At 46.4% G+C, this 13,935-nt stretch overlaps 2 protein-coding genes and 1 long non-coding RNA gene across 8 annotated transcripts in view; 2 read left to right on the forward strand and 1 right to left on the reverse strand.

Annotated features, from left to right (window-relative positions):
- Positions 1-1,167, forward strand: part of BLTP2 (bridge-like lipid transfer protein family member 2) — a 30,956-nt gene extending 29,789 nt beyond the window's left edge. For all 4 annotated transcript variants that reach the window (XM_055258680.2, XM_055258681.2, XM_055258682.2 and 1 more), the window contains one exon: positions 378-1,167. In XM_055258680.2, coding sequence (XP_055114655.2) covers positions 378-560 — 183 coding nt within the window. In that variant the 3' untranslated portion in view covers positions 561-1,167. The remainder of the gene's footprint in view (positions 1-377) is intronic.
- Positions 1,168-1,330: 163 nt separating this feature from the next.
- Positions 1,331-8,269, forward strand: RSKR (ribosomal protein S6 kinase related). 3 transcript variants are annotated; one of them, XM_055258690.2, is made up of 12 exons: positions 1,331-1,525; positions 1,933-2,181; positions 2,276-2,359; positions 2,478-2,546; positions 2,918-2,987; positions 3,239-3,343; positions 3,521-3,561; positions 3,809-3,836; positions 3,948-4,037; positions 4,123-4,211; positions 4,348-4,458; positions 4,898-8,269. In XM_055258690.2, the coding sequence occupies exons 1-12, from the start codon at positions 1,331-1,333 to the stop codon at positions 5,117-5,119; spliced, it is 1,353 nt and encodes a 450-aa protein (XP_055114665.2). In that variant the 3' UTR covers positions 5,120-8,269. The 3 variants fall into 3 exon arrangements, with proteins under 3 accessions (XP_055114665.2, XP_055114666.2, XP_055114669.2); XM_055258691.2 differs by having other exon boundaries at positions 1,936-2,181; XM_055258694.2 differs by lacking the exons at positions 2,918-2,987; positions 3,239-3,343; positions 3,521-3,561.
- On the reverse strand, positions 3,271-13,638 carry LOC134735227 (uncharacterized). Its single transcript, XR_010118082.1, has 3 exons — positions 13,551-13,638; positions 3,795-11,776; positions 3,271-3,339 (listed from the first exon to the last, which is right to left on the reverse strand). It is a non-coding gene; the product is annotated as an uncharacterized lncRNA (long non-coding RNA).
- Positions 13,639-13,935: the final 297 nt, after the last annotated feature.

Genomic DNA, 13,935 nt, shown 5'->3' on the forward strand with positions numbered 1-13,935 from the left:
CTGGCAGGCAGATCCTCTTTTCAGGAGCCTTTTGTTTTAGAATCCATGAATAAATATCCTTGGGAAGGGGCAGGTACATGAAGTGAGTGGCTTCTATGCCTACCCTCTCCATGACCTCACTCAGATTTTTAAATTCAGTGTTTACTGAGTGTTTCATATATCACCATTGATTTTAGGGAACTGAGAGCTAACAACCTAAAGTTTAGAAGGGGTTATAATTAGACTGTAAGCTTCTTGAAAGCAGAGACCATTGTACGTGAATTGCCCCATTGTGCCTTGGATGTGTTTAATAAATCTTTATTGTCTTGGTTCATTTTGATTTATTCTGCCTGCCCACTAATATTTACATTTTCTTATACTCCTCTCCAATCTGCCAGGTAATCAAAGAGAAGCTAAGGCTGAAGCCTGCAACAGGCTCTGAGGTCCGGGGAAAGCTAGAAACTAAATCGGACCTGAACATGCAACAGCAGGAAGAGGAGGAGAAAGCCCGGCTCCTCATTGGTTTAAGTGTGGGCGACAAGAACCCTGGCAAGAAGTCCATCTTTGGCAGGCGCAAATGATTTGGCGATTCGAGTGGCTGCAGTACAGGATCTGACTCTGGCTCAGGCTCCAGGGACTTGTGGGGTGGGAGGGGCTTCCCTTTATCCACCAGGATTGTGAGTGTCAGAGCCCATAGGCATCACCCTTCAGCTCCTGGCCTGTTCACTGCAGGGCATGGTGGACAATAATGCTGAGTTCCGTCTCACGCTGATCAGGCTCAGGGCCAGAGAGGCAACAAGAGAGCAAGACCCAGGGAATGGGCCCAGGGCAGGACCCTATTCCCTTGGGGTCAAGTGAAAGGGTAGGGGGATAGTCCTGATCAAGTGTGATAAATTTTTATAGACATATATAAATATATCTATATTTCTAAGTGTAACTGTCCTCCCTGTGTGTCAGGAAACGGGAGGGGGCTGATCCTCTGATCCTCACTCCACTGCCATGTATGAAAGAGGTATTGGTGTTCTGGAGTGGGGGTCAACCCCTCCCCAGTCTCTGTGCTAAGTTCACTTGGGAGGATTGGCAGTAGGAGCCAGGGCTGGCCATGGGTCCCCTACCTTTCCCCGTAGGATATACCCTGGAGAATGGCAAAATGATTTAAAGAGAAAAAAAAAGATATTTTAAATTTGATGCTCATTTTTTTGTGTGTATGTTGAGTGCATGCATTCAATCTGTGAATTCCTCCCTCATCAACCCAGAACATCCTGCAGCTGCCACTCTGAGGGTGGCCCCTTCCTTCCTCTGCCCTGAAGCTTATCACAGAAATTTCTAGTCCTAGTGTGACTCTGGCCCCATGCTGATGGGTTTCTGCAGACTGGAAGAGGCGGGGCTTGTGTCATGCAGCATCAGGGAGAGGAATTGCTTATATAACTGGGACAGCAGATTTAGCAGAGAGAGGAGGCAGAGGCTGGGGATGGGAGCAGTAAGCTGTCGGCAGGGGCAGCACACCCAGCAGGGGGAACACACCCGGGTGGCTGTCCCTCACAAGGTAGGCTGTGGGGCTCTGGCAGCCTACTGAGGGGAGGAGAGGGAGACATGGGCTTGAGGCCTGGGAAGTTCCTGGTTAGGAGCATGGCAGTGATTACCCAATGTGGGGTAATCAGGGAGGGAGCAGGGAGGCTGTACTGTGAAAGCATCACAGCCCAATACTGAGGTGCAGGCTGTACTCTTAATGCATCATGGTGAAAATGTCCAACAATTACTTTCCTAGAGGATTTGAATTGTGTCCAGGAAATCTGGGGCTTAGCACAAAGCAAGGGTAATGGGAATTTTGCCTCATGCTCAAAAATGTACCTCCAGGGGTTGAGACTTAAGTGGAGGGAGTGCCTAGTAAGATGGGTGGAACCTGCTATGCCTCAGGAGCAGAAAGTTTAGAGTGGCTCCCTTGGTTCTCAGCAGGGTGGCAACATCCGGGGCCCCTGGGCCCGAGGCTGGAAGAGCCTCTGGTCAGGTGTGGGAACCATCAGGTCAGATCTGGAAGAACTCTGGGAACTACGGGGACATCACTCTCTGCACCGGGAGTCCCTAAAGCCAGCCCCACTACTGGTAGAGAAGCCTCTGCCAGAGTGGCCAGTGCCTCAGTTCATCAACCTCTTTCTACCAGAGTTTCCCATTAGGCCCATTAGGGGACAGCCACAGCTGAAGGTAAGTCAGTGGAATCTCTGAGTGGCGTCTCAGTCCTTGGGAGAAGTTAGAAATGACCAGTCTCAACTGGCCTGTTCTCCATTTCTCTGTACAGATTTTAGGCCTTGTGGCTAAAGGCTCCTTTGGAACTGTCCTCAAGGTGCTAGATTGCACCCAGAAAGCTGTATTTGCAGTGAAGGTAGGGGCGTAGGTACCACATTAGTCTCTGTTTCCAATCTTGATTCCAGAGAAGTTGGGAGGAATAAACAATTCAATAGCACTATCCTCTATGAGTCATCACTACTTTCCTTTTATAGGTGGTGCCCAAGGTAAAGGTCCTACAGAGGGACACCGTGAGGCAGTGCAAAGAGGAGGTTAGCATCCAGGTATGCACAGAGTGCTGGAAAGGATTGTGGGAAGAGCTAGGCCACAGGTAGGGAAAGTACCTTTCTTGCCCACCTTCTTTTCCTGGTTCTGCCTCCTCCATCTGCTTCAGCCTAGTTTAACACTAAAGTAGATCCTGGGAAAAGTATCAGCTCTCAACACAGTTTTCCCATGTCCTACCAGGGAAATCTCTTAAGCATGTCCCAGTGTATTCCTTAGTATTTGCTGGTTCTAGGATTACCAGATAGTCAGTTCCAAATATTGAGTTCCTCTGAGTTCCCCCTCTGCACATCTGGGTAAAACCTGATTTCTCAGCTGCCTTTATTCTCAATGACCCTGTTCCTCCCTAACTTCCTGTTTTATTTGTCCCTAGCGACAGATCAACCATCCCTTTGTACACAGCTTGGGGGACAGCTGGCAGGGAAAACGGCACCTTTTCATTAGTGAGTGACTGGACTCTCTCCTCATCCCCCAGGGTCTTTGTACCATATTCCCCACCTGAGATTACCTCTTTGGCTTGTTCTGCCTTTGCTCTGTCCCCCTTCTCATGGCACCTCTCTGTCCCAAAGGGAGGGGAACAGCAGGTGGTATCAGTTTGGGCAGGAGGCCTACAATGCCTTGAGCCCAGGCATTGCAGCTCCCAAACATTGCCTAGACTTCTGGCAATGTATGTAGCTCCACACTGGCTTTGCAGTGTGTAGCTACTGCAGCACAGATCTGTACTCCCTTTGGTCGGCTGTTGGCTGCTTTCCTGAGGCTTCCATCCGTCTCTTTGCTGCCGAATTGGTCCTGGTACTGTGTAAGTGAAACAGTGGTAAAGGAAATGGGGAGGGAAGATTTAAGTTGGGAACAAGGAGAGTAAAGAATAAATATTAATAATGGAGGTCAAAGAATAGGATAGGGATGGGATGAGGGCTACTAGGGAAACTGGAAAGGACAGAAAAGCTGCAGCATGCCCCATACTTGTTATCCACAGGTTATCTCCATGACTTGGGCATCATGCATCGAGACGTGAAGGTAGAGTTAAGTGCTTTTTCCCTTTGTCTGAGAAAGAGTCTCAATAAGAAGTCCCAACAAGTCCAAGAAATTAGGGAGCTGAGAACTGTAGACATTGGGGCCCCCATGGGTGCCAAGGATTTGGGCAAGGGCTCTCTGAGTTTAGATTTGAGTGCTGAGTAGGGCATCACCTTCAGCTGGGGTGTATACATGATGAAAGAGAGTTGAAAGGAAGAGGAAGAATTACTTCTCACCTGTGATCTTTCAGATGGAGAATATTCTTCTAGATGAACGAGGTAAGTCTTTTTCCTTCCTTAGCCCCAGGATGAGAGGTACTTTGGTTTGGGAATAAATCATGGCTGATGAGGGGTGGAACAGTGGTGCAGTTGTCTTACCTTCTTTCATAGGCCATCTGAAACTGACAGACTTTGGTCTGTCCCGCCACGTGCCCCAGGGAGCTCGAGCCTACACTATCTGTGGCACTCTTCAGTACATGGGTGAGAGAGGTTAAAGCTGATGGGTAAGCATTGGGCAGGAGGATAGCTAAAGGATGTCAGTGATGAGTATCTTTGAAATCTGTAGCCCCAGAGGTCCTAAGTGGAGGACCTTACAACCATGCTGCTGATTGGTGGTCCCTGGGTGTCTTGCTTTTCTCTCTGGCGACTGGAAAGGTGAGAGAATAGTAGTAGTTTTGGGCAGAGAAGAGCTTTGCCTTGTGGGAAGAAGGAAGACCTTAGGAAATCTTGCCGTATTCCTACTAAGGAATGAACCCCTGCCCCCACCTCCACTCCGTATCTCTTAACTCAGTTTCCAGTGGCTGCAGAGAGAGATCATGTGGCCATGTTGGCAAGTGTGACCCACAGTGACTCTGAGATCCCAGCTTCTCTTAACCAGGGCCTCTCACTCCTGCTCCATGAGGTAAGGATGAGCACTGCTTTCCTTCTTTGCTACCAAACCATTTGTGCTCTCCTGCCTTCATTAAAGTGATTTTTCCCCATTCCTCTCATCAATTTTTTTGGGGGGGCTCCAACTTAACTACCTAACTACTTGCCGTCTAAGCTGTACTGAGTCACATTCCTAAGTTCCTGGTCCCCCAAATCTCCTCCCCATCTAGAACAGAGAGGTCCCTTCTGAGAGAGTGGAACACTGTACACTCATCTGAAAACTCACAAGCACAGCTCCTTATTCCCACCTTTGCCCCAAATTAGCCTCTATTTCTCCCTCTTTTACAAATCATCTACTCTTCAGGGTTCTTATTCCTACCCTCCACAGCTCCATGAACTTCTTCTTTTCCATCCTTTCTGTTCAGGCCTTTCCTGTCCTAGTCACTCATCCTTCATGCTCTATTTTCCTTCAGCTCTTATGCCAGAACCCCCTCCATCGTCTACGTTATCTGCATCACTTCCAGGTCCACCCTTTCTTTCGGGGTGTGGCCTTCGACCCAGAGCTCCTACAGAAGCAGCCAGTGAACTTTGTCATGGAGACACAAGCTACCCAGCCCAGTTCAGCGGAGACCATGCCCTTCGACGACTTTGACTGTGATCTGGAGTCCTTCTTGCTCTACCCTATCCCTGTTTGAGCCTCTCTACTGTAAATTGGGACCCAGCTGGGAGCCTGAAGATCTCCATCCCTGCCCACTCAGTATGACCACCTTGATAATCTAGTTTGTTTTTATTTTGTAGCCTCTTAACGTTCTGTTCTAGGCTTTAGACCAGAGTTCCAACCTTGGACATTCTGCTACTGGCAGCCACAGCTGCTATACCTTCCCTATCATACAACCTACCTCTCAATTCAACATGTCAGATCAGGGTGGTGACCTTTTCCTTTTCTTTACTTCTCCAGTGCTCTTACCCTCAGGCTGTCAGCCAGAGCTGCCTCTGCTTGTTTCTCTGCCATGTTTCCTTTCCTGAGCAATAATAATACTTCATGGGTTCCCAGGCTGCTATTGATGTGTTTAATAGGCTTCTCAGAAGCAATATGAATTTTTTTTTTTTTTGAAACAGAGTCTTACTCTGTTGCCCAGGCTGGAGTGCAGTGGCGTGATCTCAGCTCACTGCAACCTCCTCCTCCTGGGTTCAAGTGATTTTCATGCCTCAGCCTCCCGAGTAGCTGAGATTACAGATGCACACTATTATGCCCAGCTAATTTTTGTATTTTTCAGTAGAGACAGGGTTTCACCATGTTGGCCAGGCTGGTCTCAAACTCCTGACCTCAAGTAATCGGCCTGCCTCGGCCTCCCAAAGTGCTGGAATTACAGGTGTGAGCCACTGCACCAGGCCCTTTTTTTTGTTTTTGAGATAGGGTCTCACTCTTGTCACCCAGGTTGGAGTGCAGTGGCATGATCTCAGCTCACTGCAACCTTTACAGGTGTGAGCCTCCACACCCAGCCTGTGAATTTTTCAAAAGTCTCAAAAGCTGGCATTTCAATCCCTAAATAATGCAGCTTAAAAATATAGTCTGGGAGCTTGAGGCCAGTCTGCAATAAATCTAATTTTTAAAAATTGAAAAGTGAATAAAATAATCTAGTGAGGAAGAAAATAGAAACTGAAACATGGGTGGGTTAAATGTCTTCTCTAGGTCTATAATTGGAACAGTTATCCAAAATAAAACCTCTTTGAAAAGCATAGGATTTTTAAGCTGATAATCTCTCCTAGTCAGCCCATGATTCAGTTTCTGATGGGCAAACCAAGAGATTAAGAGGCATGCATCAACCTTAAGATTTAAGGTTATTTGGGAGGCCAAGGTGGGCAGATCAGTTGAGGTCAAGAGTTCGAGACCAGCGTGACCAACATGGTGAAACCTTGTCTCTACTAAAAAATACAAAAATTAGCTGGGCATGGTGTTGCGCACCTGTAGTCCCAGCTACTCGGAAGGCTGAAGCAGGAGAACTGCTTGAACCCTGGAGGCCAAGGTTGCAGTGAGCCGAGATTGTGCCATTGCACTCCTGGGTGACAGAGGTAGACTCTGTCTCAAAAAAAAAAAAAAAAAAAAAGAGACTGAAGGTTAGAGACATATCTCAATAACCTTTTCCTTTAGTAAGGAAAATCATCTGGACCTTAAATTTGTATACAGTTTTGGCCTTTATGACTTCTTTTCACTTTTCTTAAACTAACTTCTCACAATTTTCATTTTTGTCCTGAGACTTGAAGGGAAAGTTTTTAATCTAGATCATATTATTCAGTTACATCTAATCTCTCTAGACAAAAGACAGTCTGGAGAGTACTCTGTAGTTCTATTTATTAATTCTGTCTCTAGATTAAGCCAGATTTCCCCATGCATAGCTGGCATTTTATTGGCCTCTGCAGAATTGCTTTTTCTGAATTGGATTTTGGTAATCCATATGAAAATCTCTATGAAATTTAATTGCTCGCCGGGTGTGGTGGCTCACACTTGTAATCCCAGCACTTCAGGAGGCTGAGGTGGGCGGATCACCTGAGGTCAGGAGTTCGAGACCAGCTTGGCCAACATGGTGAAACCCCGTCTCTCCCAAAAAAAATACAAAAATTAGCCGGTCATGATGGCACACACTGTAGTCCCAGCTACTCAGGAGGCTGAGGGGGAAGAATTGCTTGAACCCAGGAGATGGAGGTTGCAATGAGTGAAGATCGTGCCACTGCATCCAGCCTGAGCAACAGAGTGAGATCCTGTCTCAGGAAAAAAATAAAATAAATTTAATTGCTGTGGATACTGTAAAGGGTGTTTATCATAACAGTTCATAATGTTCTATTTAAGAATGCATGGGAGAAATTTTCTCTGGACCCAGTTATGCTTTTCCTGAATTGCTGTTTGGTTTTTACCTTAAGGACACTAAATATTCAACTGATTGTATTTTTCTGTTTGTACTGATACTAGGCCATTTAGAGCCCAATTTGTGGTCTACCTTCAGCAAGTGTTTATGTATTTTGTATGCTAGTCATGTTCTTGGTTCTGTCTTCCTTTTCTACTTTTATTTTCCTTATTCTCATTTTCCTAAGTTTTAATCCTTTTATATTACTATAATATCTGCATCTTGTAAGGCTTTTTGTAATAAGGTTGGGATATAAATAAATAAGGCAATGTATCCTTTATCCTTTTATCTCATTTGTTTCTCTTTAGACACTTTTATTACTTTTTTAAAATTGTGATGACCAGAACTGCACACTGGATGAAAACTCTGAATACTGAAAATAGGAATTAATGGTTTCCAAAATAGTAGTTAAGAGCATTCGATTGGACTTTAGGAGATCTGATGCCTAGATCCACCAATAACTATCTCATCGTCTTTTTTTTTTCTTTTTGGTGGGGATGGAGTCTTGCTCTGTTGCCCAGGTTGGAGTGCAGTGGCGCAATCTCGGCTCACTGTAGCCTCTGCCTCCCAGGTTCCAGCAATTCTCCTGCCTCAGCCTCCTGCGTAGCTGGGATTACAGGTGCATGCCACCACGCCCGGCTAATTTTTGTATTTTGAGTAGAGACGGGGTTTTGCCATGTTGGCCAGGCTGGTGTGGAACTCCTGACCTCAGATGATCCACCAGCCTTGGCCTCCCAAAGTGCTGAGATTACAGGAGTGAGCCACCACGCCCAGGCTCTCATCATCTTTAATAAGTCATTTTAACCTCTCTGGATCTTAGTTTCCTGGTGTATAAAATGAGGGTAAAATAACCACTGGTTCTTAATTGTGGGGTATGGGTTCAGATGTCTGTGATGCTGAAATTTATTTATTTATCTATATAAATAAGGCAATTTATTCATATCCTTTCTTTTCTTTTCTTTCCCCCTCCCCTTTCCTTTTCTTTAAGAGATGGCATTTTGCCATGTAGTTCAGGCTGATCTTGAACTCCTGGGCTCTAGTGATCCGCTTGCTTTGGCCTCTCAAAGTACTAGGATTATAGGCGTGAGCCACCGTGCCTGGCCTGTGATGCTTTTTCTTTCTTTTTTTTTTTTTTTTTGAGACCAAGTTTTGCTCTTGTCACCCAGACTGGAGTAAAATTTGTCACCCAGACTGGAGTACAATGGTACGATCTCAGCTCACTGTAACCTCCACCTCCCAGGTTCAAACGATTCTCCTGTCTCAGCCTCCCAAGTAGCTAGGATTACAGGCACCCGCCACCACGCCCAGCTAATTTTTGTATTTTTAGTAGACATGGGGTGTCACCATGTTGACCAGGCCAGTCTCAAACTCCTGACCTCAGGTAATTCACTCGTCTTGGCCTTCCAAAGTGCTGGGATTACAGGCGTGGGCCACTGCTCCCAGCCCTGTGATGCTTTTTCAAAGTGCAGATGCAGAGGATTTTATAATACTGTGTTAATATTCAGGTCACCCAACATTATATGGCTTTTGTGGTCACAGCAGCACAATGGGCTGAGGTCCTTAAGAAAAGGTTAATATACTGTCACTAGGGTTTAAGGTCCTTAAGAAATGGTTAAGATAATGTTACTAGGGTCTCTTTCCTAGGTCATATTAGTTTCGAGATCATAATCACGTGAATGTAGTTTGAATTACTTCTTACCAAATGAGAACATTTTCAACATACTGTCTTCAGTAGTCTACTACAGCAGTGATTCTCAGGGTGCAGTGGAGGGGGTGACAGAAAAATCAAGGTTTTGGCTGGTCATGGTGGCTCACACCTGTAATCCCAGCACTTTGGGAGGCCGAGGTGGGAGGATCACTTCAGTCCAGGACTTCCAGGACAGCTTCGGCAACACAGTGAGACCTCGTCTGAATACAAATATTAAAAAATTAGTCAGGTGTGGTGGTCCTGTACCACCCAGCTACTCAGGAGGCCGAGGTGGGAGGATTGCTCGAGCTCAGAAGCTCCAGGTTATGATCATAACCTGAAGCTATGATTTGGCCACTGCACTCCAGTCTGGGTGACTAAGAGAGAGAAAAGAAGAGGGCCAGGCGCAGTGGTTCACCGCTGTAAGCCCAGCACTTTGGGAGGCCAAGGTGGGTGGATCACAAGGTCAAGAGATTGAGACCACCCTGGCCAACATGGTGAAACCCCGTCTCTACTAAAAATACAAAAAATTAGCCAGGCGTGGTGTTGGGCACCTGGAGTCCCAGCTACTTGGGAGGCTGAGGCAGGAGAATCACTTGAACCTGGGAGGCGGAGGTTGCAGTGAGCTGAGCTTGCGCCACCGCACTCCAGCCTGGCGACAGATGGAGACTCCGTCTCAAAAAAAAAAAAAAAAAGGCCATGCGCGGTGGCTCACACCTATAATCCCAGCACTTTGGGGGGCCAAGGCGGGTGGATCACGAGGTCAAGAGATCGAGACCATCCTGACCAACATGGAGAAACCCTTTCTTTACTAAAAATACAAAATTAGCTGGGCGTGATGGCTCATGCCTGTAATCCCAGCTACTCGGGAAGCTGAGGCAGCAGAACTGCTTGAACCCAGGAGGCAGAGGTTGCAGTGAGCCAAGATCACGCCATTGTACTCCAGCAGCCTGGGCAACAAGAGTGAAACTCCATCTCAAAAAAAAAAAAAAAAGTTTCAGAAAGTATAATTTTTATAATTTGAAAAAGCACTGACTCTTTCATCCAGTTCTTATGTGATTATCTCTGGAAGGCATTCTCTCCTCCTCTTCCCTCCACCTCCATTCAGAGTCACTGACTTATACCTTTTACATATTCACATGAAATTCACTTAATATATACACCTATATACCCACAAAAATTAAAAATTAAAATTAAAAAAAAAAAATTCCTGGCCTGGCGCGGTGGCTCACGCCTGTAAATCCTAGCACTTTGGGAGGCCGAAGTGGGCGGATCACAAGGTCAGGAGATGAAGACCAGCCTGGCCAACATAGTGAAACTCCGTCTCTACTAAAAATACAAAAATTAGCCAGGTGTGGTGGCACGTGCCTGTAGCCCCAGGGAGGTGGAGGTGGGAGAATCGCTTAAACCCGGGAGGCAGAGGTTGCAGTGAGCCGAGACCGCACCATTGCACTCCACCAGCCTGGGTGACAGTGAGAGTCCGTCTCAAAAGGAAAAAAAAAAAATTCCCTTAGGCCCGGCGCGGTGGCTCATGCCTGTAATCCCAGCACTTTGGGAGGCCAAGGTGGGTGGATCACTTGAGGCCAAGAGTTTCAGACCACCCTGGCCAACATGGTGAAACCCTGTCTCTACTAAAAATATAAAAATTAGCTGGGCATGATGGTGTGTGCCTGTAATCCCAGTACTCAGGAGGCTGAGGCCCAAGAATAGCTTGGGCCCGGGAGGCAGAGGTTGAAGTGAGCCGAGATTGTGCCACTGCACTCCAGCCTGGGTGACAGAGTGAGACTGTCTCAAAAAAAAAAAAAAAGTTTTTTTTTTTCGTTTTTTTTCAATATACAATTTGAAACGATCTTTTAAGTTTATATGCTCTGATTTTTTTTTTTTAATATAAAAGAAATCAGGACCAGGTGCAGTGGCTCATGCCTATAATCCCTACACTTTGGGAGGCTGAGGAGGATTACTTGAGCCCAGGAGGTCGAGGCTACAGTGACCTATAATCAGCTTTGGGCAGTGGCAGTATCATAGCCAATAAGGTTTATCTGAGGCACAATTATTACTGATTATTGCCAATTGAAACAGTTAAGATCATGCCACTGCACTCCAGCTTGGGTGACAGAGACCTTGCTTCAAAAAAAGAAAGAGGTCAGGTGTGGTGGCCCACGCCTTTAATCCCAGCACTTTGGGAGGCCAAGGCAGGTGGATTACTTGAGGTCAGGAGTTTGAGACCAGCCTGGCCAATGTGGTAAAACCCTGTTTCTACTAAAGAAATATAAAAATTAGCCAGGTGTGGTGGCACGTGCCTTTAATCCCAGCCTGGGTGACAAAGCGAGGCGAGACTGTCTCAAAAAAAAGAAATCCGGTAGACTTCACTTGTAATAATGGATATTTAATTCTATATTTCATATTATCTTTTATAAGAATTTACGATTAGTCAACACCAATCCTATACTCCTCTAGAAAAGTATCTTTGTAGCTCTACTCATTATTTCTTACCTCTAACCTAAGTTACTTTATTACATATTAATCTGTTCATTTGTTCACTTGCTCATTGATGTAATAAATTAGTAATCTCAATTTATTGGTTACTTGTTTGATAGAGTCTTCAATGTAGAAATCTTGTCAAAGCTTTTTTTAAAAAAATTAAATAGGCCAGGTGCAGTGGCTCATGTCTGTAATCCCAGCACTTTCAGAGGCCGAGGCGGGCAGGCAGCTTGAGCTCAGGAGTTGGAGACCAGCTTGGGAAACATGGTGAAACCCTGTCTCTACCAAAAACACAAAAAGTTAGCTGGGCATGGTGGCATGCACCTATGGTCTCAGCTACTCAAGAGGCTGAGGTGGGAGGATCGCTTAAGCCTGGGAGGCAGAGGTTTCAGTGAGCCAAGATCAGCCAAACCACTGTGCCCGGCCCACATAAGTAATTTTTAATTTGCTAGTATCCACATTCAAAAAGTAAAAAGAGGGGCCAGGTAGAGTGGCTCATGTCTGTAATCCCAGCACTTTGGGAGGCTGAGGCGGGTGGATCTCCTGAGCTCGAGTTCAAGACTGGCCTGGCTAACATGGTGAAACCCCGTCTCTACTAAAAATACAAAAATTAGCCAGGCGTGGTGGCACACTCCTGTAATCCCAGCTCCTTGGGAGGCTGAGGCAGGAGGATTCCTTGAGCCTAGGAGGTGGAGGTTGCAGGGAGGTGAGATCGTGCCACTGCACTCCAGCCTGGGCAACAGCGCCAGACCATGTTTCAAAAAAAAAAAAAGAATAAAAAAAAAAGTTTAAAAGGCTGGTTGGGGTGGTTCATGACTGTACTCCTAACACTTTGGGAGGCTGAGATGGGAGGATCGCTTGAGCCTAGGAATTCAATACCAGCCTGGGCAATATGGCAAGAGACTGTCTTTATAAAAAATTAGCCAGGCGTGGTGGCACATGCCAGTAGTCCCAGCTACTCAGGAGGCTGAAGCAGGAGGATTGCTTGAAATCAAGGCTGCAGTGAGCCATGACTGCACCACTGCACTCCTGCCTGGGTGATAAAGCAAGACCCTGTCTCAAAAAAAAAAATTAATTTTAATGTATTTTATTTAACCCAATATTCCTAAAATAGTTCAATATGTAAACAGTATTTAAAAGATATATATATATATATATTTATTTTTTTGAGACAGGGTCTTGCTTTGTTGCCCAGGCTAGAGTGCAGTGGGATGATCATAGCTCACAGCAGCCTTGAACTAGGTTCAAGTGATCCTCCCAAGCTGGGATTATAGGTGTGTGCCCCCACCCCTGCCACCCCTGGCTTAACTTTTTTTTTTTTTGAGACAGAGTCTAGCCCTGTCACCCAGGCTGGAGTGTAGTGGTGCCATTTCAGCTCACTGCAACCTCTGCCTCCCAGGTTCAAGTGATTCTTCCTGCCTCAGCCTTCCAAGTAGCTGGGATTACAGGCGTGTGCCACCACACCTGGCTAATTTTTGTATTTTTAGTAGAAACGGGGTTTCGCCGTGTTGGGCAGACTGGTCTCGAACTCCTGACCTCAGGTGATCCGCCTGTCTCGGCCTCCCAAAGTGTGGGATTATAGGCGTGAGCCACTGTGCCCGGCCTAAATTTTTTTTTTTTTTTTGTAGACATAGGTCTCACTATATTGCCTAGGCAGGTCTTGAACTCCTGGGCTTAAAGGATCCTCCTGCCTCTGTCTCCTCCGTGCTGGGATTACAGGCATGAGCCACCGCACCTGGCGATATTTTACATTCTTTTTTTCACACGACGTGTTTGAAATCCAGTTTGTACAGTGTTTTACATTTATAGCACATTCCCACTGGGACTAGTCACATCTGAAGTGCTCAAAAGCCACTATGGCTAGGGCTAACGTATTGGACAACACAGTGCTTAGAGGAGCCCGTCCCTGAGGACGCTGCAGTTTATAACATCATAGTTCCTCCTCTTTGGACTGCTGCTTTCCCCCAATGTATTAAGACTTGCAGAGTGTAAACAGGGCGCCGTGAGTGTGCAAAGCAGACACACCTTCGCAAACGGCTCACTCTGAATACTTACCTTTCGGCTGTCCTACCTTCAACAGGTTTCCCGTGCATAGGAGATCCGAGACAGCAGAAGGCAGGAGCTGGCGGGGCGGGGAGGAAGGGCGGCTGTGCCGTTTACTATCTGTGTGACGCTGAGCAGATTACACACGGTCTCTCTGACTCAGCTCCTTCCTGTCACAAATGGGGATATTTATAGTAGTTCTCATTACGTAGGTCCTTATGCGCATTAAATGAGCTACTACACGGCATTCGGCACAGCGCCAGGCACACACTCAATGTTCAATATGTGTAGGGGTTAGCCCAGTAAACTGGTAGCCGGCCTGAGCAAGTCCCAGGAAAAGCCCAGAAACTCTGGAGACGTTACAGCCCAGGTCGAGAACCACGGCCCAGGCCGTCCC

The sequence above is a fragment of the Symphalangus syndactylus genome, chromosome 20 (assembly GCF_028878055.3).
Source record: "Symphalangus syndactylus isolate Jambi chromosome 20, NHGRI_mSymSyn1-v2.1_pri, whole genome shotgun sequence".
Lineage (NCBI taxonomy): Eukaryota > Metazoa > Chordata > Mammalia > Primates > Hylobatidae > Symphalangus > Symphalangus syndactylus.